A 26091-nucleotide genomic window follows, 5' to 3' on the forward strand; every position below is an offset into this window, starting at 1 on the left:
ACTACATCCTTCTTTCTTAAATGTGAGTATATCAATCCTCATTTTTGCTCATTTCTATCACCTAACCATGATTATACCTTGTTTGTTAATTTGGGTCAAAATGGTTGTCAGAGTATTTCCGGCCCCAAATATAAAGGTTTTGTTTAATTGACTTCCTGTTACCCCTTCACCTGTCAGTTACAGCAGCAGAGCACAGTTCATCCCCTGAATATTTTATGAGGGAAAAAGGGAATAAATATGGTTCTCTAAATGTGCTGCTTCATTCTTAAATTTATACCAGGTAAAGCAACCAAGTTTGCGACCCTACTTTCGCTTACACTACTTCAGCATCAGTTGGTGACGTCTGCATCTCTCATCGCTTTCTGTCACCACATCGCCTGGTTGTGTAACAGTTCTTTGAAAACTCGTCATGTGTCTGCTGGTTGTCCTGCACCACCGCTGCACCTGACTCTCAACTTGAGAGTCTTGCATAATGGATGTGCATTGCTATTTCTGCTTCATGTCCTTCTTCACCAGAACCCACCACACACACACACACACACACACACACACACACACACACACACACACACACACACACACACACACACACACACACACACACACACACACACACACACCCCTCCCCAACTCCCTGCTATCCCTCTCATTGCTGCAGGCATCTCCCTTCCTGAACATGCATCCGCTTGAGAGCGTTCACCCCCTGGTGTCCCACTGTTTTCATCCTCCTTAACTACTCTCAAAGAGGAACCATGCAATACTAAGACTGCATAAACTAGGGACTTTTCTTTGTTTTTTGTTTTTTTCATCTTTTTCACTCAGTCATATATATTCACCTCAGTAACAACATTTGCCTCTTCTCTTTATCTCTGCAGGAGATGATCATCGACAAAGTGAACGGTCAGCCTGTTCCCCGCTATTTGATATACGACATCATCAAATTCAATGTGAGTAGCCGAGCCACTTGAGAATGTGTTGTTTTTCCTTTGACCTATCACTCCCGAAAAGCTGCCAGATCAAGAGGTCAGACAGAATAAACAGCCGGAACACTGAAAGCACGCCATTAACACTGTGGTCTAGCAGCGGCTCTTTCTGCCCTCCTTTTTATTTACTGTTAACAAGCATCTGGGTCTGCGGAGGAAATAGCAATTTCTGTGGTCCATCAGTAGTAGCTAAAATACATAATCAGAGCAAGGTGTGGGCTGTATGTCAGGAGAAGGCACTGACATGGAGTGGGATTTGCTTGTCCTGAAGTCTAAAAAATTGAATTCCCGGTTGGGTTCCTTCAAGGCTCTGGTACAGCAGGCAGCAGAGCCGTGTTCATCCAGGCACTGCAGTATTTGCACAGGCATGACGGCGCTTTGTCAGTCTGCATGCTGGAGGGAAGCGCATAGCTCTGCTTGACCCCCACAGCCTGTCACGCACTGTGCGTAACAACACCCTGACCTCAGCCACAACGCTGGGGCTGACCTGCATCTGACCCAAACTGAATATTTATAAGCTAGGCTTTTGTGCTTTTATCACTCAAATTGGTTGTGCTGAGCTCCAGTGACCTGTGCTTTTGATAATGACTTTGAATAAAAATGTAGTCAAACAATAATTTGAACTCTTTTAACAACATTATGGAACTTTTTTCAGTTGAAATAACAGCTACAAATCATTTTGATGGTACAGTGACTTGTAATTGTAAGAATGACGCCTCTTTCATTCCCACTTTCCTCCAAACTAGATGCGTGCTCTTGCCAAGCAGCATTGTCTAGGGTTGAAAAATTAAGCCAATGCCGAAGTGCCATTCGAGGCGGGCATCAAAAGCGAAGGTCCCCTAACGCTAATTTGACATCGATGACAACTTTACAGGAGGTGACTTTTTTTTATGGCTGACCAGTTCACTTTTTATTAAGGCCCAATGTTACGCATATTTAAAGGCAAGACAGCTTGAGTGACAAGCTGTCTGCAAGGTTTTCACCACAGTCTGCGAGTCAGATCCACCATCACTCGTCCACAGCATCACCCTTTTGTTCAATTTTGTGAATTCTGGCTCCAATAAACCAGCATGATGATGGCCAAAATGCCAAACTCAAGACTCAAAACCAATGGGTGACATCACAATTGCTATGTCCATTTTTATGCAGTCTATGGCTCTTGCAATATGTAACTTTGGTGAGTGCATCAGATCAGTGCGTAATACTTTGGTTAGCTGGTTACAACTGGTTAGCTTAGCTGTTTGGCACAGCTTTGAGTTTTGTCTCCTCACTGTTTCATCAGTATGTGTGTGATTCTGATGATTTATTTTGATGCCATCTATGTTGACATTTTAAAATAGAGATTTAAAAAAGTAAAAGAAGAAGGAACTTGTTCGATATTCTAAGTACAGACATCATGGCAGAGGTGAAGGCATTGAAAAGGACGTTGACGGAGGAAGCAAATAACAGAAAAGAGAGAGTGACCAAGCCGGAGGAAGGGCAAGATTAAACTCACAAGAAAATCAATGCAGGGTTGTTAACTGTTTTGATGTAAACTCTAGTGACCTGTCTCACAGCTAACAGAGATGGATCACTAAAACAGATTTTTGTTGTGTTAACTAGGAAGGCTATTGGAGCGTGTGTACCTTTCGGATATTTCTAGCACACTTTAGTCAGAGACGATACAGCTAAAAATAAATGAACGATCTATATTTTCCAAGAGTGCTCCTAATTAACACTGCATCTCCATAAATCTATTCATGGCAGTGAGTGATTTAGTTGTGGCAGCCCGCCACAAATAAATGAATGTGTGGGAATGTTCAGCAAAGCCCCTTTTGCACAGGGCTAGTATCACCTGGGGACCTCTTGTAATTTGTAATTGTGCCTTTTTCCCGCCTCTTGAAAATGATGGAGGCTGTGTTGGCAACTTTAAATGAAAGTTTTGACAGCATTGTTGGCGCAGGAGGTTCCTCTTACTAAACAGCTTGGAGAGCCATTCACAGAACGAGCAAGCTCAAATCCATCAGAGGAGCAAAACCTCAAAGGATGATGAGATGGATGACATTAAACAATATGCTGCAAAATCCATTTGTTTTACCAGACATTAAAAAAATAATTTGAGAAAGGAGGATGACACTGTATTTTACTTCTAGTGTTTGTGTTGTGTGAAGTGGAGTTACAGATCATTGTGTTCATCATATTATGTCGATATTATCAATTAATGTGAGAAAAATACACACACAAAGCAGACATGGGGAGATGATTTCTAAATCACACAAAGTTCCCTGTTAATTCTGTTACCGTCCCAATTGTAGTCCTGCTATGGAGTCATATATGTGTAATATGTTGTAATATTACACTACCCTGTCAGTCAACATGGATTCTTTGCCTTCTGATGTCATATTTGCCGGTTTCAAATTCTTCAGCTTGTCAACAAATTGCACGTCTACAGCTGTTCATGAGACTTTGTGGTACAGGAATACTGCAGATAAGGTTACAGCCCATGTAGAAATCTTTTATAAATAACATTAGTAGTAATTTACTCTCTGTTCTCGGATTGCCATTGTATTCCCGTCAGCCATGAGGCAGATCACTACAGCTTAGATCTCATCAGTTTGCAACCCTGCAGGTGCCATCTGTATTCAAGACAGGGGTGTACCACTCAGAAACTGAAAGATAGGTGTGCCAAATTGCAAAAATAATGTACATTTTTTTGCATAATGTAGCTTTTGTCAGATACATTGTCAGATTCAATGTATTGGGTTGAAGTGAACTAGGTGATCACTCAGTATGTTTAGATGCACAGTTAAGTTGAGCTACGGTTATAGCTCGATTAGGCTCGATTTAATTGGACTACTGGCGTCATTCCAGTATACAAGCACCAGGGGCGAATCGATTTATTCACGGAAGTACGTCTGATTCCGCCACGGATGGAAGCAATATGTCCCCTTTCAGCTAGTTTCTATAGAGTGAATCAGAGTCACCACTGTTAATTTACAATAACTTTGGGGTAGAAAACAGCCGTGTTGTTTTGAACAGCACAGGGCAAACTCTGCCTCGATTTGTTTTGTTTTAAACCACCTAAAAAAAGGCCCAACTAAAAGGTTAATATCAGTTTAAGTATACGCTATATTTAGAATATTTTCACCACTTTTCTGTTCCTTAGCGACGGGAATTTGAAGCCGTTATATCAAGATTATCTGATTCACTCAGACAATGAGTCATTTTACTCCACCAAACGGTGGAGTTGCTGGTTCACTGCTGCCGCGATCAGTTATTATGTATTGTAAAATATAGTACAAACTTAAACGGATATTGATTTTTTTTAGGGGGTTAAAATATGTTTTGCTGCAGTGCTGAACACAGCAGTACGCTGCTTTATTTCCCTGCTGGTGTTGAAGGCTGTTTACCCGTCGATATGTGTTAACCCCACCCAAACTGATCCAAACCCTCTCAGGGGCTGCACTTTACTCATCAGAGGAGTGGGATGGTTGGGGTGTGACTTTTTTTTTATTTAAAAAATATATAAAATACTACCATTTAAAGTTAAATGTCCGTCACCTAGGCCATGATTAAAAACAAGTCTCTCCTCAGTTCATTTTTATATCACAAACAGCCCCTATCCCCAACCATCGAGAGAGGACGCCACTGTGACTAGGAGCACGTGCAGAATACCCAGGCCAGTTCAGGTCCAGTTGAGGTGTACACATGACAACTTGAATTTCCAGTTGCATTGTTAAGATGTAGAAGTCCAACTTTGAGAAACTAAATTCAGCATGATTTCAGCCTGACTAATTTTTTTATATGTATTTTAAAAGTTCAGTTGTAGTTGGACTAACACAATAATTCACAATAATTCGACTTTTTCTTGCACAGCGTGAATGTACTGAGTCTTTTACTGGCATTATAGTTGGGCAGCAGTAATTGCCTTGGAGTATCTGTACATGTAATATTAGCTTTTATATATTTGTAATAGCATGTTTCTCCTGTTTATTTTGACTTGGCCATTTATCTTGAGAACAGCCTCAGGACAGCATTAAAGGACTGTTAATTGCTAACACTTTTCAGAACTGTAAATTAATTCATCCCTTCAACCGATCGGCGTGCTGCTAATGGCAGACAAGCAGGCACAGAGACAAATGAGCCTACAGTTTGCCCTTAGCAAGCCTCCGCTGTCGTACTTACTTACTTGATGAATACCTCGGGATCAAGAAGGGGAGGAGGGGGTTACTTCGGCCATTATGTTTGTCTGTCACCTCCTTTTCTCCTTCGATCTGGAGGATCTCACAAGGAAGCGGCTCAGTAAAGGCTTCAGTGGTGAGGGGAACGTCTTGGTAAGATGGTGCAGAGGTTAGCAGCGCCACATGACTCCCCCCCACAAGCCATCAGTAAAGCGCTGTTGTATTGATCCTAGCTGGCCATTATTAGCCTACTCCATTATCTGTCTTGGGCTGCTCCTTGGCTTCGAGACTCCATCCTGAGACCGAGGATGGAAATGCAGCAGGAGGCAGAACACACCACCTGCCAGGCCCGTGTCACGTTGTGCCACCTTACTGATTTGGAAAGATAGGTGAAGCACAGTGCTGGGATTCTTTTGATTAGAGTGGGATGAGAAGTGTGTGTCCTCTTTGCAGTGATGGGTGATTTGGAGATGAAGGGTCGGAGTTTACCAAGTTCTGTGAATTTTGATGACAATAAAGGAGTGTCAGCATATAAGCTGATGCTCATGTTAGAGCAGTTGATATTCTTGGTCATCCTATAAAGTGTAATTATGTTGAGAGTGTTGATGTGTACAGCACCTCTCCCACCATCCAACTGTCTGACCCCGACCATCACCCTGAGACATGGAGTGAATTTTATATTTCTGCTCTCGCTGCAAAGTATAAAAGGATTTTTTTTTGTCTTCCTAGAAACATGTGGCTGCTTGTCAGTCACTGTCAGCTCACCCACTGTGGGGGAACTGACAAGATGCGATAAAACAATTACTTATATGTCCTTAATTTTGATGTTGCTTTAGAAAGGCTTTATCTTCAAATAAAACTGTGGAGGTTTTTGCTTGACATCAACCGTCTATGTCCTGACACTTTGATTGACCTCGTGATGTTTCATCTTGCCAAAAATAATCTTGCTTTAGGTGCAAAATTAGACAAGATAATTGTCTCAATCAGATGAACGTCTAAGCAGAAGGGAGTGCTTGGAGTGTGGAGTGTTTTAGTGACTTCAGCTCCATTTACTTCTGCTTGAGAAGTTTTGTCTGCAGGTACAGTCTGTAGCTCTGCAGAGCTCTTCACCCTAAGAATAGTCCCCCGGGCTGCATCATGCCTTTTCAAAATGCGGCAGCATCACTCTGATAACCCGCTGTAGATACACAGCACTGGTGCTCTGGTTTTATTGGTCTCTAGCTAGTATTATCCACTAGCAACTAACAATGGATTAATGGTAAACCTCAGCTGCTTTAATTTGCTCATAAATCACAAAATGTCCAAGCCACTTTGCTGGTCTTTTAGCTGCATTTTGCTTGTGAGATCCATGACACAATGTCATTGATCTCTACCTCCATTCCCATCTTGAGCACACGGTATAACATCTGGACTTTGATTAGGGAAAGAAGGTAGTTATTGTGGGGATAATTGTACTGAAATGTAGCTGAGGAACAGCTATCCTCCCGTTTTAAATGTGGTGAATAGGTCTGTAATAGTGCTGTGTTTTTGATATTTGTTGTTGTATTGCTATAGTTGTCTCTTTATTAATTTGCTGTGGTTCAAAATAAATTTCTGATAGGACAAATACGTAAATGAATGAATAGTGATCTACTTTCCTACCAAGCAACCAACCAATTCAGAACCCAATGAACCCAGAATCCATCCACTCACCCAAGCAAGCACCCAAGTAAGCAACCAACCCCCCAACCAATCAACTCAAACAACCAACAAACCCAGAACTCACGAACCCAACCAACCCAGAACCTGCCTACCAGGCCAAGCAACCAACCAACCAGTTGAGAATTCTGTTGTAGAAAACATTAAAAACAAGAGTTTTACCTATCTCCACAAATTATCTTGCAACCCCTGAAACCCTGCTGACAGCTAATTGCTTTGTGTAAAATGCATATTCAATGCTGTTTTTGAACTCATTCTAAGACATAAGCCCCACTGGGCATTAAAGTAACTCATAAAACAGCAGGAACAGAAGGCTTCAGGTGCTCTTCTAAAACATAGACCATCGTCCTAAATTGTTGCCAGTCTACTCTCGTAGACACAAATAAAGTCTCTTCCAAAGCCACAGATAAGATATTTAAGACCAAAGCTAATCAGAATGATGGTGGAAAATAATGGAATGGGGCCTGTGTCTAAGGTCTAGCTCAAATCTACTAACTTTATTATGGATTTGGATTTAAAACTTAAGTATTTTAAGTGAAAACCTGCATTCTGTCTTTGAAGCAGCCCTAATGCTGAAAACACACCCAGCAATGGCAAAGTGAGACTCATTGCAATAATTACATTTTGCTGCTGCTCTGAGTTGTGTTCATGTGTTTCAGGTGGAAAGGAATTCATTGTGACACAGGTCAGCATGTCAAAGAGTTACAGGACTCTGTTTACTGATTGGCTGCGGGTATTTTCTGGCTGCAATCCGCTGCCAAAAGTTAAACTATCCCCAATGTTCACTTTTACCGCACATCGCTGCAAAATCCAATGACCAAAGCTCTCTAAAGCCATTGCTTGGCAGCTCGATGAAGGTCGCACTTCGCTGCTGCTTGGCATTTTCAGGGCTAATGTTTGTAATGACAAATTTCTCTGGCTGCTCAACAGTACAAGAAATAAAGAAAGGAAATCATAGTTTGAATGAGATGTCCTCTCACAAAAATAACATAACCAGTACATCAGCAATAACAAATGCCAACTGGAACAAAGTTTTCTCCAAATAAATCATATTTAAAAATGCCTCAAGATACTGCTTGTGCATTGGGTTGGGCTTTGTGATGCAGACAGATACAGTATGTGGTAATAAACAATTTTAGGCCAAAACAGCCTAAAAGCTTCTGTTTTGTTATAAATATCCCAAGGGAAGCTGCACATTAAGCTTCTCTCGAGTGGCCCAAACACTGATTTTGTCACCTGCTTATAATGCCATTTATTCCGAATTATCCCAGACAGTTGTGCAGCTTTTAACAGTATTCCCAGCACTGTCATATTTTTTTTTTGGCTGTATTCTTGAGGGCATCATTAGGCTCTCCATCCTCATGCTGAAGACAGCTTTATTTCTGATTCTGCAGCTCTCTGGTGTTTAACATTTAATGAGTGTGTATATATATATATAGATTCTTTATGCACTTAGTTCAGTTTATCCATAAAGTGGGGTTATGTAACGCACTGAATTGTATGTTTGACTTCAGTACAATTTTTGACTCTTGCAGATTCACGTTCCATAATATGTTTAATATTTTAAGAATCCTCAGAAACTATACTGTTTATAGTCTCAGTTTCGTATTTTTTTTTATTATTGGAGACAAGTAGGATATGTATTTGTGTTTTAAACTGACTGATGTTTTTAGGACTGCAACTAATAGTTTTGCAGGTTACTTTCCTTATTAATTGTTTTGCTCTGGAAAGAATTGTCTAAAGTGGCCGCGATCAGCTTGGGCAGTGACGCAGTCTCTTTGCAGAGGTCTGAACTCTACTGGGAGCACTTTTCTGGTTGACAAATTGTTTCAGCTGTAAAAAATAACCTTTACCATGCATGTCTAGTGTTTGGAGGCTATAAAGGAAGGGGTGTCCTCATGGGGTCTGCACTATCAGCATCAGATCAGATAAAGGCTTTTCTTTATAAACTGGTATCAGCTATATCAGGCCTGATCCATCACTGTCGCTTGTCAAAAATGTTGCTTTTTGCTCCTTTTGAAACATAATCCCATCTCACCCCCACAGTGATTACAGTAAGTCAAAGTAGAGACGCACAGACTGATAAATGGCAGCCATAGATACACGATACCGTCTAGAGCCATAGCAGAAAAAAATATAGATTTCACTGATATGATCGATCTGTCTTCCCACAAATGTCAGATTAACAAGATTTTTATCAGCTGTGTTTTCCTGGAAAGGCGTGGACGGCACATGCCTTGAATCATCCACACTTACATCTTGTACTGTCCCGATGACACAGCTGACAGATGGTGCAGAATGTGTGGGACATCATACCAGCTGTTGCTCCAGGAGAATGGAGTGTGGTTTTAGCAGAAACACTAAAAAAGAAAAATAAGTACTGAAAGTGATGCCTAAATTAGAGTTTCTAAAAGTTTTAATTTGCCTTTAACCTTATTTGCAGTTGTCACATAGTCTTTAGAGAGTTGTTCAGTATGGCATACCGCTTCATTGCCATGTTGTTATGGCTTATGTGTTGGCTGCATGGGCATCTGAATGGATGATCAGGCCACCTGACAAATACAAGTCCAATATCTATTCTACTTTTACTTGTTCTGGATCAACAACTTCCTTAGGTGATTTAATAATTAATTTGACTTGGGCTGCAACAAATTATTTTCATTTTTCAATTAACATGCTGATTGTTTTCTTGACTAATTAAAGTAATTGTTGGGTCCAGAAAATGGTGAAGATAATCGCCCATCCAAAGTCTCAGTGCCTAAGCGAACATCTTGAAGTTGGTTTTTTTTTGTTTGTTTTTTAATTCCAAGACACTCAATTTAGAGTTAGCAACTTGCTCAGAGTGCATTGAAAGTGAACTAACATTAGCTCAGCACAAACCGTGTCGACCATCACTTGCTGTTGTCTCCTTTATAGAAGGCCAGCCTATCAATTCATCTGATTGGACAAAGGGAAAAAATGCCAGTGACTTTGGGCGCTTTTTTGCTCTGAGTTGTGTTCAGGGTACTGTTTCAAAAATGTGAAGTATTTAGAGCAGAAAAACACAAGGCACTAAGCAACACAAAAGCAGCAAGTAAAACGATGAACTCTTATTAAAAACAATTACAGTTTGGTCAGTCATGTCTTTACCCCAACAGGGTGTTGTCTTCATTCTGTTAATAGAGTAATTTAAATTGATTCCTGAACTGTTTCATATTTTTAAAGGCTTGTGATTAGAGCAAACTAGATTTTTGTTTGTATTTTTAAGACATGAGTGTAATTCAAAACTGAGTAAAATATTTGTATGAGAAGCAAAATTCTCACTATTCACACCATCGAATGGCTGTTTTTTCTCACACATTCTAGTATCACTTCACAGAGCAGGCACAGCCGTGTTGGAGAGTAATTGGCTGAAGATATGTTTCATCGTTCATAAGGCTTTACATTGTACTTGCTTACGTAAGACTGCATACTGAGAATTCTCTGATCTTCCTTTCTGTTTTGCTGAACATGTGCATGACTCGCGGGACAGAACAGGCTACTAATTGTATCTAATCTTAAGTAATCATTAGCCATCCACCTCCTCATCCACTTTGGAAAAAAATCTTTTTCCTCCCCCCTGTGGTCCAATAATTTCTATAGAGCTTTTGAGAAGAGAAGTGGCTTTTACCAGACAGTAAGAGAGCAGAATACAAATGCCCCCAAGTCACACCTTCCCGCTCAGTGCCTCTCGATATAGATAAGGAAATATTGATCCATAACCCACAAGTGTAGGAATGATAAAGGTGTAATGTGTCACTGTATATTTTCTATTTTTATGTTACTGAAAGATTTTCTTGAAAGGGTAAAAACAGCACATAATATCGATTGGGAAGCCGCTTAATGCAGAAAGCTAAATTTTCAAGAAAATCCAAAGCTTTGTCTGGTATCCCTCCCAGTGTTTAATATTCACACAACTTTGAGGAAGAGTTTAAAGTAGAGCTTCATCACTTAGTCGATTATTGATTATTTCATCAAAGGGAAATTTATCTGCCACTATTTTCATAATTAAATCAATTATCCAATACATTTGCTGGTTCCAGCGTCTTGTATGTGAGGATTTGGTGCTTTTGTCTGTCTTCCATGACAGTAAAGTAAATATCTTTGGGTTTTGTTCTGTTGGTTGTGCAGAACAAGACATCTGAAGATATCACCTTGGTCTGATAGAAATTATGACAGGCTTTTTTCACTATTTAAAGGCAGTTTATAGACGAAAGGCTATATCAAGAAAGCAATTTTGCAATTAATGGATAATTAATATAAGTAAGTAATCTCTAGTTGAGGCCATCAGGGATGGACATGAGTACTGGACCACTTGATTTGGTGTTTAGTATTTGTTAACATATAGACTAATTACTTTTTTTCATCCTCTTTTTTTTTGCTTTGTTAAAGAAATAATATAAATATACATTACAAATAATTTGGGTTGCAGTGATGTAACTGCTACCCATGAATATCTGCACAGATCCATACAGCGGACATTATAATGAACAAAAGTTCAGAGTGGTGTTTGGAAGTATTTCAGCAAAAAAAATAAATTAATGTGCAGTGCAAACTATGTAGTGTTAAACTTGTGTATTACAGCTAATCTTTGCTGTCTGTTCAATTTGGACATTATTCTTATGTTAGATTTGATTTTTTTTCTTGCAAGTACTCGAGTACAGTGTATTCATTGAATTCAAGTACTCTAATATGGAAAACATTTAAAATGCCCATCCCTAGTAGCCATATCTTACAGTGATTTACATGTAAAAGCACACATACAGCAGGTAAAAGACGAGAGAGACACTATTATAGAATAATATAACATTAGGAGAAATTTTATGGAGAGATGTGTCTTCTGATGTGATGAAATTGTAAATTATTTGCTGATGAAAAAAAATAAGCAAACAAAATCTTAATGCTTAATCAGGTCAAGATAAACTACTCTTATGTATGTTTGTTTTGTGGCAAAAACAATAAAAGGAAATGGCAGCTTGGTTGAGCTCCTTTTTTCTCTCCGATTACCTGCTAGAAATATATAATGTCAGTGTTTTTTTTCTTGTGTGCTGATAAAAGTGAGTCATTGTTTTTAAACAATTTGTCAATTGAGCAATGAAGATATGTGGTGGTAACCGTCAAGTGACTGTGCTGTATCCATGGTGGGTTTTTTTTCACAACTCCTCTGCTTCTCTATTTAACACTTTAAAGTCATGCTTGTTTAATTCGTTACTTGGCTGTTCTAATTTTCCACCCAAGCTTCTTTATTAATAACCAGGAGCAGGAACTTGTATTTTTTTTCCACCACAATCACAGCGCTCCGCCAGATGGGTTTGGAGGCACCTTTGCTCTGGCTTGGTGGCCCCGTCTGTCTGAGAGGCAGAGACAGCTCAGGTCGCTGTGCTTATCTGTGGAGAACAACTCTGTGTGGCTTGCCAATGATGGGAGGAAGCTGTTGTCATAGTGACAAAGAAAAAACGATTCCACTGTACTGTGTCCTTTTGTTGTTGACATTCCCATGAGCTCAACTGATGTCAAGGTTTTGTTGTCTTACTGTATGCACCTGCATGCTGCTCACATATGGTGTATCTATATATAATAAATGCATGGAGAGACATTGGTTTTGTGTAATGACGCTTTTACAGTAAACTTTCATGGATAACCTTCCATGAAAATGTAACATAACAGCAAATTTATTTTTTCTTGTAGCTGAAGACGTAACGTAGCTAGAGTATGTATTAATTTGTGATGTTTCATTTAAACAACCGATGTTTTTTCTCCATTTTCTCCCTGCTTTCCCTCTCCACTCATGTATGCCAGCTAGCTGAAATTATAGTTTGAATCTGAATTGTTTAAAAATGCCAGGCAAGCGGCAAGTTAATATGGGTCCCTGAAAAATCAAACTTTGTCCATGAAAATTTGTTGGAACCATGCACTTATGCTTTTGCTGCTGCCACTACTGCTGGTACTGTTTTTATTTTTGAGTGTACTATCCCACTGCACCGGTGACAGATGTTGCCAGAGGCATTATGTTTCTGGGTTGCCCGTCTCATTCTCATGAATGCGATATCTCAGGAGTGCCTTGAGGGAGTTTCTTCAAATTTGGCATAAATGTCCAAATGGACTCAAGAATAAATTGATAAGAATGTGGTGGTACAAGATTAGTGTGGCCTCACAAAACATATGTTTGGATAAAACTAAAAAATTCATACACTTATTACGACCAAATTTTCACACAAATGTCTATTAGGATACATGATGAAGTGCTGACATTTTATATTTGAGAAGTCAGAGCTCAAATTCACTATGACTTCATAATGTTTTCTGGCCATTACTCAACACCATATCTCAGGAACAGAAGGGGAGACATTTAGTCAGATGCTGAATCTGTGACACTAACCTTTGGTGTCCACTTTGAGACTGCTGACTGTATAGATCATTTGTGCTGCTGGGGGGGGGAGATGTGTGTGAAGCATCCACGTTTTGCCAAAAAATACACTTAATACCTTAAAATGCCTTCAAAATCTTCACTGAATGTTTTAAACGAGTTTGGAAAGACATGGATGTAAACTGCAATTTGACTAGTTGGCGACTGCATACAACTGCAAGGCATTATTCTAGTTTTAAGTACATTGAGGAAACCATCCAAAATTCCATTGCACCTGAATATACCAAAATAAAAATCACTCTGATTCTGATCCTTTGAAGTAAAGATTTTTTTTTTTTGGATTGTATTAATAGGGTTTTTTTTGTGTGTGTTTCAGGGACAGCCTGTTGGCCAATGTGATTTCAATATTCGGCTGGTATGCATAGAAAAGGAAATAATTTCTCCTCGGTTGGAAAAGATGAAGACTGGACAGATTGACAAAACCAAGGAGCCCTTCAGTGTCCGAAATAAACCCTTCTTTGACATTCATGCATCCAGAAAGGTAACGTGAACAAAGCCATTTTTTCACTTTTCAATACGTTTTTCTCCCCACTTCTTTCACAGATTTGACCCAGTCATAACACAAAGATATACAAATCGAGATGACCCACATTTACACTTATGTATTGCATCTATGAATGAAATTTGTGTGCCAGTAATGTCCCAGTTACCTCCCTTGGAGTTGTTTTCCAGGGCAACAGCTCTTTTCAGGGTCTTGCAAGGCAAATTGGTCCCAATTTAGCAGCGAGAGGGATTGAAAGACATCTATGTATTGGTGTCTTGTGAAAAGCCCATTTTCACCATTTCCTGATATGTATTGTGAATTAGGGTAGTCTTTCCCTGAATGTCCTTTCAGATGCCTTCTGGGGATGTAAGAGTTGACATCTGAGCTGTTGTTATATGGTTCTTGTTAGAGTTGCCACAATACCTGAATTTTAAACTTTTATAAAATACTAGAGTAAAAAACAACAGCAGTTGACACCCATTTGAATACTATGTCCAAAAAAGGAAAAAACATTCTAGGCATACAAAATAAAATAGATTTTTTAAATATCATTTTCAAAATTATTGTTATAAGCAACTTGCAAATGGTATTGGTACAGAAAAAGTCGCTGAATACATGTCCCTAGTCACATGGTCACCAGTTCGTTTTGCTTCCTGTTTTTTATCTGTGCATCCAGCAAACTATTCCTAAATTTAGGGCGAACAACTGAAAATGCTCGATCACCTTTGGTTTTTAACTGGATGCGATATGAAATATCTAAAGGAAATGACAAGTGTTCATCACTGAATTAGTGGCAGTCTGTTAGCGACTCTTCTTCAATAAAAGCAAGAGTACTTATACAGCAGGGAGAAAAGTAAAAGAAACAGCCTCAGTCAGAGGAAGCTTACTGCACCTCTGCAAACAGCTCACCTTCAACAGGTACACTGCTTTTACCTGCCTGCTGTGTGATGGAAAAAAACACACACACACACACACACTCACAAAAACATTAAGGGATTTTAGCCCGCTGCTCATAAGTGTGATCATTCTAAATAAGCCGTCATCAGTTAAAGCGGGTAGCTCTGTTTTAATAGACCGAGTTATGCCAAACCAGGCAACTGATGGAAAACCCCCTACAGTGAACAGAGAGGGAACCCTTTTACAAACAATTGTTACCTGTGGTGGAACCAGTGTCTAAATGCTTTGTTCTTGGCCCCAAAAAGATCACTGCTCTTTGGATGATACCTGTGGTAGCCCAGAAACTGTCTTGGTGTTATTTGCTGTAGTGGATGTAATTGATTGGTTAAACACGTGCCTCAAGCCTTCTCTCTGATTGTCCCTGATTGCCAATGATTGCTTCTTCCTGCGTCTTTGTCTCTGTCTGTGTAAGGACACGGTAAGGCACAGACAGGTTCATGTGAAAAGATGGCAGTGGCATAAAGCAATATAATGCACTGCTGATTAAAGTCATCACTGTGTGAGCTGATGAGTACGAGAACATTTCAGAGACTTAGTTTGATGTTGCCTAGCACCCAGCATTGCTGTAATTTTTCTTTTATACCTAGAGTAAGTGGAAAATACATTTTTGATGTTAATGAAGTTACATTCTTCAGACTATTTTGATTTAGATCATATTTTTTGGTTTTCCCTGAAGTTGTCATATAATGAATAAATGATGAGGGTAGATCAGGTTATAATGCTCCGCTGTTCACAGGCTCAGGACAGCAGGGCTTTTATCCTCTGAATAGCTGTTAAGCCTTCCTCAAAGGCCTGCACTTGTGCCCTAATATCAGGTCTGTGGGAGGTCAGAGCGCGATTAATTTGATGTTTTGGCCAAGATCAGTCGTAAATCTTGGCACTGCATGTTCGCAAATGATCAAAGCGTCAGCGGAGGGGGTGAAGTTTTCGACATTTCTTGTGTTGTGGTCGCATGTCTTCCTCTGCCAACACTGATATCCTGGTGTTTCTGTACTTTGTGTAAAACCCTCAGTGTGAATAGTTGGGTTACCTCTGGTCTAACCCTGAGCTGTCTGCTCCTCTGAGAACCTCTATGAAGGATCGCTGCCCACCCTTTGAGGGGCATGTTGATGAAGATACTCCAGGAATTAAGTCACTGGAACTGCGTCTGGTTTCTGACTGCTCTATTGTGTTGTACAGCAGCCATCTGCTCCCCATACAGTCATATCTCTGTTGTATGGAGCATTAAAAGAGGGAAACTGGAATCTGGCTCATTAATTCATAGCAGCACAACCCTCCACTTCATGGCATATCGACCAGAAATTCCTTTAGGGATATTTCAGTCACAGACTGGATTGTATGATGGCTTTTGTCTGTTACTCGGCTGCTGTTTTTCATCTCAGACACTTACACATTCATGCCGACATTTCCTACCAGTTGGGGCCATTTATTCTTTTTTGCTTCCTCCAGTTGTCCAATTATCTTACAAAGACCTCTTTTTGTATAACAGAAATTGTACATTGGGAAAACCAGATAATACATTTTGGAAATTCCCTGTTGTGTAGGTTGAATAGACTAGGCTGATTAAATAATTCTGAATTTCATGGCACTTGACAACGTGGTTGCGCCTGTTCTACAGATAATTGCATTTTGCATGTTTAGTTTTGTCCCTAGGTTGCAATGACTATTTTGAGGAGATTGACTGAACTTTCATTTGTGGATTTGTTGGCATACATTCGATGTGCACAGATGTTCACGGATGAGGAAATGCATGAAAGTTTTATCCGAATTATACTTTGGTCATATCATTATATGAAATAGCCAGTTAGTCAGTCATGTAAACTTGCTAACTTTCCATTAGTATTAGATGAGTTGACTACACAGCTAACGTTACTGTAGCTACTGTTTTTTAGCAAATTCAATCACGTTCAATTTGTAACATTACCCTAACAATCACACTGAAGCATTCTTCATGCTTGTATTGAGTGTAGTTGTAATATTATAATGTTAGGGTACTCATGTTAGGGTGGCAAAAGATGGCCGGTCGCACAGTCTTCTTCTTCTTCTTCTTCTTCTTCTTCTGGGTAATGTTGGGTGGTAACTGGCATTTGAGGTGTCTTACCAACCCCCTCTATGGGCGTATGGGTGGTTTAATTATATGAAGGATTTATTGAACATTTATGGTACTACTGGAAGAAAATCAGATTGAGATAATTATCTTTATTGTCTTTTCCCCCAGCCCAAGTTAATAGTATTTAATTTTCATTCATTTTTATTTCTTTAATAATTAATTTACTGAACAAGATCACAGATTATACATTTATGAGGGCGTGAAGAGAAAAGATGAACAGAGACACTGACCGTGCAGTCACTTTTTATGTCAACACCACACAGGGCACAGTAATGATTTTTACTCCCTCTTGCTGCCATTTGCTTGCCCTGTAGCATTAGCTGCCGATGGCTAAAAACGTTATTAGCATTACTTGCTTGTCCCTCATCCTCAACCACATCAATCCTTTTTTCCACCTGTTAGGTTTTTTAAGCTGTTGGGATATTTAAAGAAACTTTTCAGCTTGTCAGCGGTTGGCGCAATTTCGAGTCTCGCTTAGTCTTGATACTTATAGTACCTGAAGAAAATTATGGAACTTTTACCATACATAAATAAAAATAAATCAAAGTAAAGAGTAAAGACAGCCTCACACATGAAGAGAGTCTTCTGCAGACCTGCACGACGAGTAATGGGGCACTAGTGTCAACTGTAAATTTATTTACATTTGTCATTAACTGTGAGCATTTTTAGGGGTTGGAAGCAAAATAATTTTCCTTTTAACATGCATATATATATATATATATATATATATATATATATATATATATATATATATATATATAAATTATATATTTATGACACTGTAAATTCAAACATACAAAAGAAATGCGTACAGCACTGTGTACTGTTCATATTATTTCCTTTGTTTGTTTTTATTAAAGTACTTTAAATCCTCTGCAGCAAATATCTACCCAAAGTATAAAAATCTAGTCACTGTCAGACATTTCTGATAATGTCCATCTTCAGCTCAGTATGTCAGTGTCTGCACAAACTATTCACCATTTATAAAACCCTTTTCAGCAGTTTCTGAATGTGTCCTTGTCCATAGTGTACAAAAATGGATCAATTAAGAGTCCAGACTTTTCACTATAAAATGTAAAAAAAAAACCCTCAAATTTGAATTATTTCTCAGTTTCTGCACATATAACTCTACATCCCTGAATCTGCTGCTGCACACACATTCTCCTCTCTGTCATGAGCAAGCCTTTCAGCAAGTATACTGACAGTTAACTCTTGTAAGGGCTGAACAATGTCTAATTGACATTTTTTGTAAACTGATATTGCAATTGCGATTTAGTATTTTATCCTTTAAAAAGATGTTCCCTCTGTATTATTTACTAAAAACAAGCAACAATTCATCCTAAAATATGACCAAAACAACATTGGATACAGTCAATGCATGCACTGCGCTATTTTTGTATGTCAGACGTACGTGTTACGAAGAAATGAAATGAATTGATGCATGTATAACTGTCATGACCTGACTTAAAATTGAAAAAAGAACAACAAAGCATAGCAGAACAACAGGCGCGGTTACTGATCTCCAGTCAGTCACAGTAGTGTTTTAGATAACACTAAAGTGCAAACTGACTATGGCTCTACCACTCGCCTCGTAAACATGTAGATAACCTTTCTACTTCAGCTTCAGCTCCGTGGTCAGGAAGCACGCGGCCTTCCTGCTCTGATTGCCAACTTTCTGCTCTCAGTGCATCACCCGCATCTCTCTCTCTTTCTCTCGCTCGATTACATATAAAATTCCCATCCATTTGGATTACATCGTTTTTAAATAAACATACTACTAAACTTTATGCAAAGCATTTTAATCAGTTAACTTATATGAAACAAGTAAGACTGAGATTTATGTGATAGTACCAGTAAGTCCAATGCATTTTAAATACAGTCACCGCTTTTATGTATTTATCATTTATAACTTAAACCCGGCCTTGGCCATTTTCACACAGCAGTACTTTGAGCATCAAAGCCTGCGAATGGCATTTTATAAGTTGTGTTCTTCAGCTTCTCTCATTCACTAATGTCACGTGGAGAGTAGGGCAGCTTGTATGCACATAAAGCCCATGGGGCCAGGTGTTGACAACCTGGTTGTTTTTTTTTTTTCTCTTTTTCACATAGCCACCATATTGAAATCTACTGCATTGTGATTTTGGTCATGGAGCCCTAGCTCCAGCCTGTATAAACTTATTAACTGGTATCAACTTTGTTAGTTTTCTCAGTGTAGTGCACTTGTAAAACACGTTTGGTATGATTTGAGGTTTGTTGATGCTGCACATGAAATCCACACAGCATTATATGCAACCATTCACAGAGATGAAATTTCTCCCTTCTGGTAACGGACACTAGTAAATTGACCGAAGAGTACATTTGGCAGAAATCTGTGTAATCCTTTGAAGGAATTACATAACAAGTCACGACTGTCATTTCTCTGCTCGCTGAAGGCAACAAAGTTCCCAATTTCCAAAGCAAATCCATTTATAAGGTGGAAATTCATATTCCTCTGGGGATTATAGAAATGTGTTTTACAGTTTGGGGACTACAAAGAACTGATGAAGATTTTTTTGCAATTACCATAGAGAGTGGCCTTAATAAGTAGAAAAACAAACAAAAAAAACCTCATCCAGTCCAAACTTGTCGTTAATATATTGAATATATGCGTACGTTTCATATGCATATAGAGCTCCAGCAATTAATTAATCGATAAGGTGACTGTGAGAAAACTAATCAGCATCAGTTTTGATAATCGGTCTATCTCTGTCACCCCTTTCCCTCTGCACAAAACAAATAAACAAAAATTGAGTCCAAAAAAAAAAGTCAAAAAATGACTCTGCAGTAATCACAGGTATTCATCGGCTCCAGTTACAATAGGCTCCCATTGGCAGCAATAGAAAATATAACAGCCAGGTGAACGCACCAATAGAAGCGCATTTCTTGAGCAAAACAATGACACCCTGACTCAAAATACTGTCCGTCTCCATCCAAGTGCTCAGACATTGTTCAAAATTTAGTCTACACAGAGTTTGATGTATCGACTCTGCCTATTTGAGCAGGTTTTCTCGTGTTTGTTTAAAGAAACCTGCGATCACGCGCTAATTTTGGTGTAAAAACAGTATGTGAGTCATGCTTTAAGAAAAAACCTTCTTCGTTTAATCGGTGTCATCTAGATTCTGAATGTATCCCATGATGTAATATCCACAATGTGCGGTGACATTTGTCCATCTAAATTCATTATTCGGAGCAGTGAACATTTTAAATCGAAAAATAAACCCTCGTTGTGGTAAACTCTGTTCGAATAAGCCTAACATTTGCAGAGCATACAGTGATTAAATATGACTTAGATCTAATAAAGTCCCAATTTGATAATGTTAAAACTGGGAAAGGAAATTAGATGGTGTTAATTTGTCTTTGGTCTTTGAAGAATATCTAATATCCCTCGTTCATTTATCACATCTCTAAAGAAATTAGGCCTAAGCTGAATAAAGTTTCCCCCTAATGAAACTGATATCTCCAATTGACCCTGGGCCATCACCTGCCTCCTCCCAGGAGTTCAGATAGGAGAGAAAGTCTTTAGGTTGAAAGAATGAATTTCTTACCTGAGAGTAGATCTCATCTTGAAATACCTTTTTGAACTGAGATTGAATTTGGATAGAGACCTGAAAAGTGGTTATCTGGATACTTTTGTAAGATTGCAGTGTTTTTGTGGAGCTCCAATCTAATCACAGCGGGTGAGATTAAGCTTTGGAGTATGTAGTGAATATAAAACAGCCAAAAGAATAGACCTGCTTGAGAACGTAATAGTGAAGTGAAATAGATTTTATGAAATCACGATTGCTGATGTTCATTTTTGCTGAGTGCCTTTTCTGTTTGGTGGACTGTTGTTTATCTTATATTGAGAGCTTTTCTGCTGCAGTTTCACTAAAAGAATATCACCTTTAAAAGTGGCACTCCAAGCAGTCAAAATCTCCATCTTGACTGCTGCCTGTGGACCTGACACACTCTGTTTAGTGTTTCTAGCAGTCTTAAATGTGTTTTAAGTGACCGGTTATGGAGATAAATTTATCTCTATTTTTTGTGTGAACAGATTGACAGTCCTTGTGTTAATTTGAAATCTGTAAATAAAAAACACTTTCCACAAATTAAAAAAAAACAAACGACTTTACAATTGTAAAATGGATCTGCAAATATACAAACAAAATCCACAAATAAAAAACAATATCTTTGAATACAGCAGGCGATCACATGCTACCCGAAAATAGCAGAATGACACACGTGGATTTTCGTTGGGACCAACGGAAAGTCTATCTTAAAACTCTGTGTGTAAAACGCAAATCAACAAGTGAAGAACTGAATACCCCAAATGTTTTTTTTTATTCACAAATAGACACCGGATTCACAAATATCTGTTTGAAAGTTGTAAATGTTAGGAAGATACCAACAACTCCTTTTTGTAAATTTGTAAATTATTTGAGTGTTTTCACATATGCTTTTTTATATGTGGATTTTGTATGTGTATTTGCAGATCTGTTTTATATTTGCAAAATATTTTACATAAGATTTCACATTGACACACAGATTATTGATCTGTTCAGACAAATAATACTGAGACAAATATATATCCAAAGGATATCAAGATGTTCCACAGAGCAATTAAGCAAGTCTTTTACCATGAAACTTTTTCAATGTATTGTATTTACCTTATATTAATTTTAAAGGTTTTATTTCAGTTTTCTCCATTTCTTTTGGTCCCTTCTCTGGTGTCTTTTATAGTCGACCTTTATCTTGTAATTGATTGATTGTATTAAAATGTTTTTCAAATAGTTAAAGGTTTACTGTGCAGAAATTGTCGGCTGCTGTTTGTAAACAATATTGTCAGCGAAAGTGAAAGCCGACCCCACATTGTCTATAGTTGTGTTTTTTTTGGCACTGTGTCCACAGTTTTCATAACTTCGCCTTGGATTCATGCTAGCTGCAGTCTGACACTTGGTCACTACCTATTTATAAAGTCACGACCTCACCTGCCTGCTGTGTCCATTAACATCCTGAACACTGTCAAATAAGAAGAACATGAGAGACTCCAGGCAGAGCGCAGAGTCTGTGCAGACAAATACACCACCATACATTTCTGGTGGGTTATAAGTGATTATTTCGAAAGGTTACATTTGCATGAGTCTTTACATTGGTTTTTAAGAAAATGTCTGCATAGTATAGCGACTGAAGCAGCCACGTTACTGCGATGACGATACTCTTTCTCCTCTCCTGACTCGCCTTCCTCTCCTGCGGGCTCAGTCGTCATTAACGCTCCCTGAGTCCATGTAAATGTCCTGTCATGGTTCTCCTCTTGTTTTCACACTCAGATCTATGAGTCAGAGTCTTGCCTTTTACAGGTTTGTCATGGCCAGGCAAGATTAAAAAAAACAGTCACTCCTCCTTAGCAGCATGTCTCATTAGCTGAGTGTTGTCAGTCTGCAGGTTTCCCTGTTGCTCACTGACCTCACACCTCTGTCAGCTGTCGAGTCTGCAGCTGCTGGAGATGGAAAATCGAGACCCTGGGTCTCTATTGTCTTAGTCACCTTTATGTGTGCGCTTTAACGAAATTGAGCTCGGTATTGTGCTGAATATGAGCTCCATATCAAAGTTAGTTTGTGGTGGTTCTGACCTGCTGCATCAGCTCGAAAACAAAGTAAGATGTCAGTTCACATTATCATTATAAGCCGTTTGTAAGATAATGACAGAACTTGCTTCTGCTTTATTGACCTGTAAACCTACAAGATTTTATTTGTTCTAATTAACAGTAAAAATGTGGGAATGCTTCGGCAGGAGGAGACAAACTGTTCATGCATCTCATAATTGGTGTGTGCTACTCAGTTTATGAAATTCACTGCAGCAAAGCGTTGGTCTGCCTGCACCTCTGGCCTCGGTAATCACCCATCCTCCAGTGTCAGGTTCAAGAAGAAGCTGCACTTTATCACCTGCATCCTCTCTGTCTTTCTGCTGCTGCTGCACACACCCACAGAGGGAACCATGTTGACGGTTGTATAAGGGCTTATGCTGCCTGGAAGACCACACGACATGGACTTGATGACTAATGTTTGTGTACCTCTGTTTGTTTTGAAAATTTTTAGTTTTCTCCAAAGCCTCCACGACATTATGCAACATTCGGATGGTGCTCCGCACATCTATGCAGTAAAGGTCGGATTCACTGGAGAGCGAGCGGGTGAATATGTGGCTGCATCGAGCGTAGCGGCTCACTTTATTTGTTCTGCCTGCCCGCTCTCGTCGTGCCTTCCAGGCTCAGAGATGATGTACTCAAGGAAAGGCACAGGCGTCCTGGCGGTCGGGTCAACAGGTGTTTTTCTTCAGATGTTCTTTGGACTTTTATGTTTATTCTGCATTTGTCCGCCTGCTCTGCCTTTAGTCTGCTGTCTGCCTCCTCTGTTTGACCGAGAGTGATGTTGTAACATCCTTGCCCATCGACCCCCTCAACAATAAGTAATTCGGATATAAACAGCATAGCTGCTGCCATAGTAATACTATTCCTCGTCAGTTTTATTTTGCAGTGTTTTTTTTTCCAAAATATTTAATTGTTAAATAATTCTTTGTTGTGCTTGTAAAGTTAAACTCACCTTTTCTCTTTTTGTGTCAAGAAACAGCTACGATACCAATGTGCAAATGTGTGCATTTCTCAATTACAATCACAATTAAAGCAGCAGGCAGCGATGAACGGGCCCTCGTATTTCCGCACACGTCGGGGCTACTGATGCGACTGTGTCCCTCTTACTCAAGTTTTGTACATGAGCACAGATTTGTGGCCTGTCAACACGTACAGATATTTTTGAAAACTGATATTTTCCTCTACATTTTAGCCTCTTATCCAAACACAAACTTGGTGCCATTTTAACAAAACACTTCTAAGGTCCGCATCAGTGTATATTGTGGCGCGGTAGCTAATATTTGCTCGAAAATCTCATGTTTTTGTGAGTCCCAGAATGCAGCGCAGCAGGTGGAGCTGTCTATAACTTCTTCCCACGTCACTCGCAGGGTGGATAATCTGTATGTCTGTTAACAGCTGATCAGATCACATCAATGGATGAGAGGATCTGTTTGCAGATGTTTGTAACTGAAAGCAAAGTTTTAAGACCCAGCAGAATAAACTGTTAAGCGCCACTTTCAATGTGCCCAATGTTCTGCTGTTCTGCAGCGCCATGTCTGTGCACTAGAAATAACCATATATATATATATATATATATATATATATATATATATATATATATATATATATATATATATAAATACATACATACATACATATATTCCAGTAGCGCTCCTAATTAACAGTCCAGCTCCAAAAATCTACTTGTGGTGGCAAATGATTTATTTTATTTAAATGAATGTGTGGGAAACTCTGGTTACTTTGTATCCAAGTGGACATGTAAAACAGCAAGTTTTGGAAAGTATTATGTTACTTTCTCAAGTTCCTCTCGAACACAGACAGGCCAATCATAGAGCAGCATTGGCCAGTCTGCACCACTCAGGAACCGTGTGTTTTCTCAGCACGGTTCTCAGCATGGAGGGTGCTGAGCAGCTTATGGTGCTAAACCCATAAACTGTGCTAGACAGCGGCAACAGTGTCGACATATTATCACTATTACTCCTCTGTCTTTTTAACAGCAAATGGTTGTTTGCTACCATATTAATGCTCTGAATGTCACATACAGAAGTTATGTTTTCAATACCATTCTTACAGTGTCTTCCAACACAGGCATTTTTGCATTTTACAAAAGAGGATAAAACTGTTTTTGGAAACATGTAGGCTTAAAGCTTAAAGTGGGTATTTTAAATGGCAGCGGCTGGCTGACTGAAATCTGAGAGCTGACATTACCAGGAGACTTCTGTGGTGCCCTGCAGACTGGAAAACATCACGCTGTGTATCCTGCGAATGTGTTTTTCACCCTTTTTCTATGTGCTCCAAAGCGCTGGCTATCAACCGTTTAAGCCGTCTGTCCCTTGACAGAATTTAACATTTGGGAGGACACATAGTGCTGTTGAGTTTGTACTCCACTCTGAAAGCAGACAAACACAAAGACATACATTTATGTATATGTTAATTCCAGGTTGACTCAGTATTTACATACATAATGCAAAATAACAGCAAATACATGAAATCATCCTCACTTTTACAGAGGATAATAAGCTGGAGAAGTCTGCAGCCAACAGACCATCACTGTTTTATGAAAGATTGTTTGACCAGAGCTTTTACCAGAAACTAAAATGTGCTTTTTTAATGACAAACCGTAATTATGTCTATCACTTTAATAAGAGCTAGGCTTTAATTGCTCTTTTGTGCCCTAATTAGCAGCTATTTTGCTAACTGATTAGCAAAATAATTAAATGAGTAATTTGCAGTAATTTTACAAAGTTATTATTTGTTATGAAGTTATGTATCCATAAAAAAATCCCCAACATTCTCTAGTTTTAAATAAATTCTTAATTGTAAAGATTAGCTTCTTTTGTGACTAAATATCTTAGAGTTTTGGGAAGTTGGTCAGACAAAACAAGCAATATTGAGGGGGCACCCTGGTCTTTGAGACGATGAGAAAGACATTTTCTCCTGTTTTTTCTTTCTCTGTGTGCGTACGTGCGTGCGCATGCACGTGCGTGTGTGTGTGTCTTTTGATAGACCAAGCATCAACAAATGGCAGGCCACATCCTAGACCCGTGACCAATATTTGATTAAATTAATGGGAGTAAATAATAATCTTTATGACATGTTTTTTTTTCCAAAGGCTGTAACTAATTCAGTTATTACAGCAATAGCGTGACTCAGTTGAGCCAATCAAATGGACCCAGTGTGTAGATAGTTGATTAGAGAGACTGACTGAGTAAGACGTGAGAGAGCTGACAGCATGGGGCAGCTAACCTGCTACCCTCCGGCTACACACACTCTGAGACTGTTTTCTCTGCTCAAACCAAAGTAGTACTTAACACGTTGACCATGTTTGGATTGATTTACAGCTGCGAGTCAGCTTTCTCCCCTGTGAACATTTTCAAAGTTAAGCCTTGCTCTGGGCTCAACACTGAGCACCTACACATGTGTATGAGAACAGCACTAACAGTCAGAGGCAGATTTCTCTCTCTAGGAAAGGAAGTAGAAAAATTTGTTGAAAAAATAAATTAAGAAAAAAAGAGCCGCTCAGAGCTCTGTTTTCACTTTTTCTTTCAAAAGCAGTGTTTTTTGTTTGTTTTATTCAGAAGACTGTCTCTAT

The 26091-nt window shown here is 39.0% G+C and overlaps 1 protein-coding gene across 1 annotated transcript in view; it reads left to right on the forward strand.

The window, feature by feature from the left end:
- Positions 1-26091, forward strand: part of rngtt (RNA guanylyltransferase and 5'-phosphatase) — a 120931-nt gene that overhangs the window by 40135 nt on the left and 54705 nt on the right. Inside the window, exons 10-11 of the mRNA XM_042503191.2 lie at positions 876-947; positions 13603-13767. Of these exons, the coding sequence (XP_042359125.1) occupies positions 876-947; positions 13603-13767 (237 nt within the window). The remainder of the gene's footprint in view (positions 1-875; positions 948-13602; positions 13768-26091) is intronic.

This window comes from Plectropomus leopardus, chromosome 16 (assembly GCF_026936395.1).
Source record: "Plectropomus leopardus strain MGB_pleo_1.0 chromosome 16, ASM2693639v1, whole genome shotgun sequence".
Taxonomy (NCBI): domain Eukaryota; kingdom Metazoa; phylum Chordata; class Actinopteri; order Perciformes; family Serranidae; genus Plectropomus; species Plectropomus leopardus.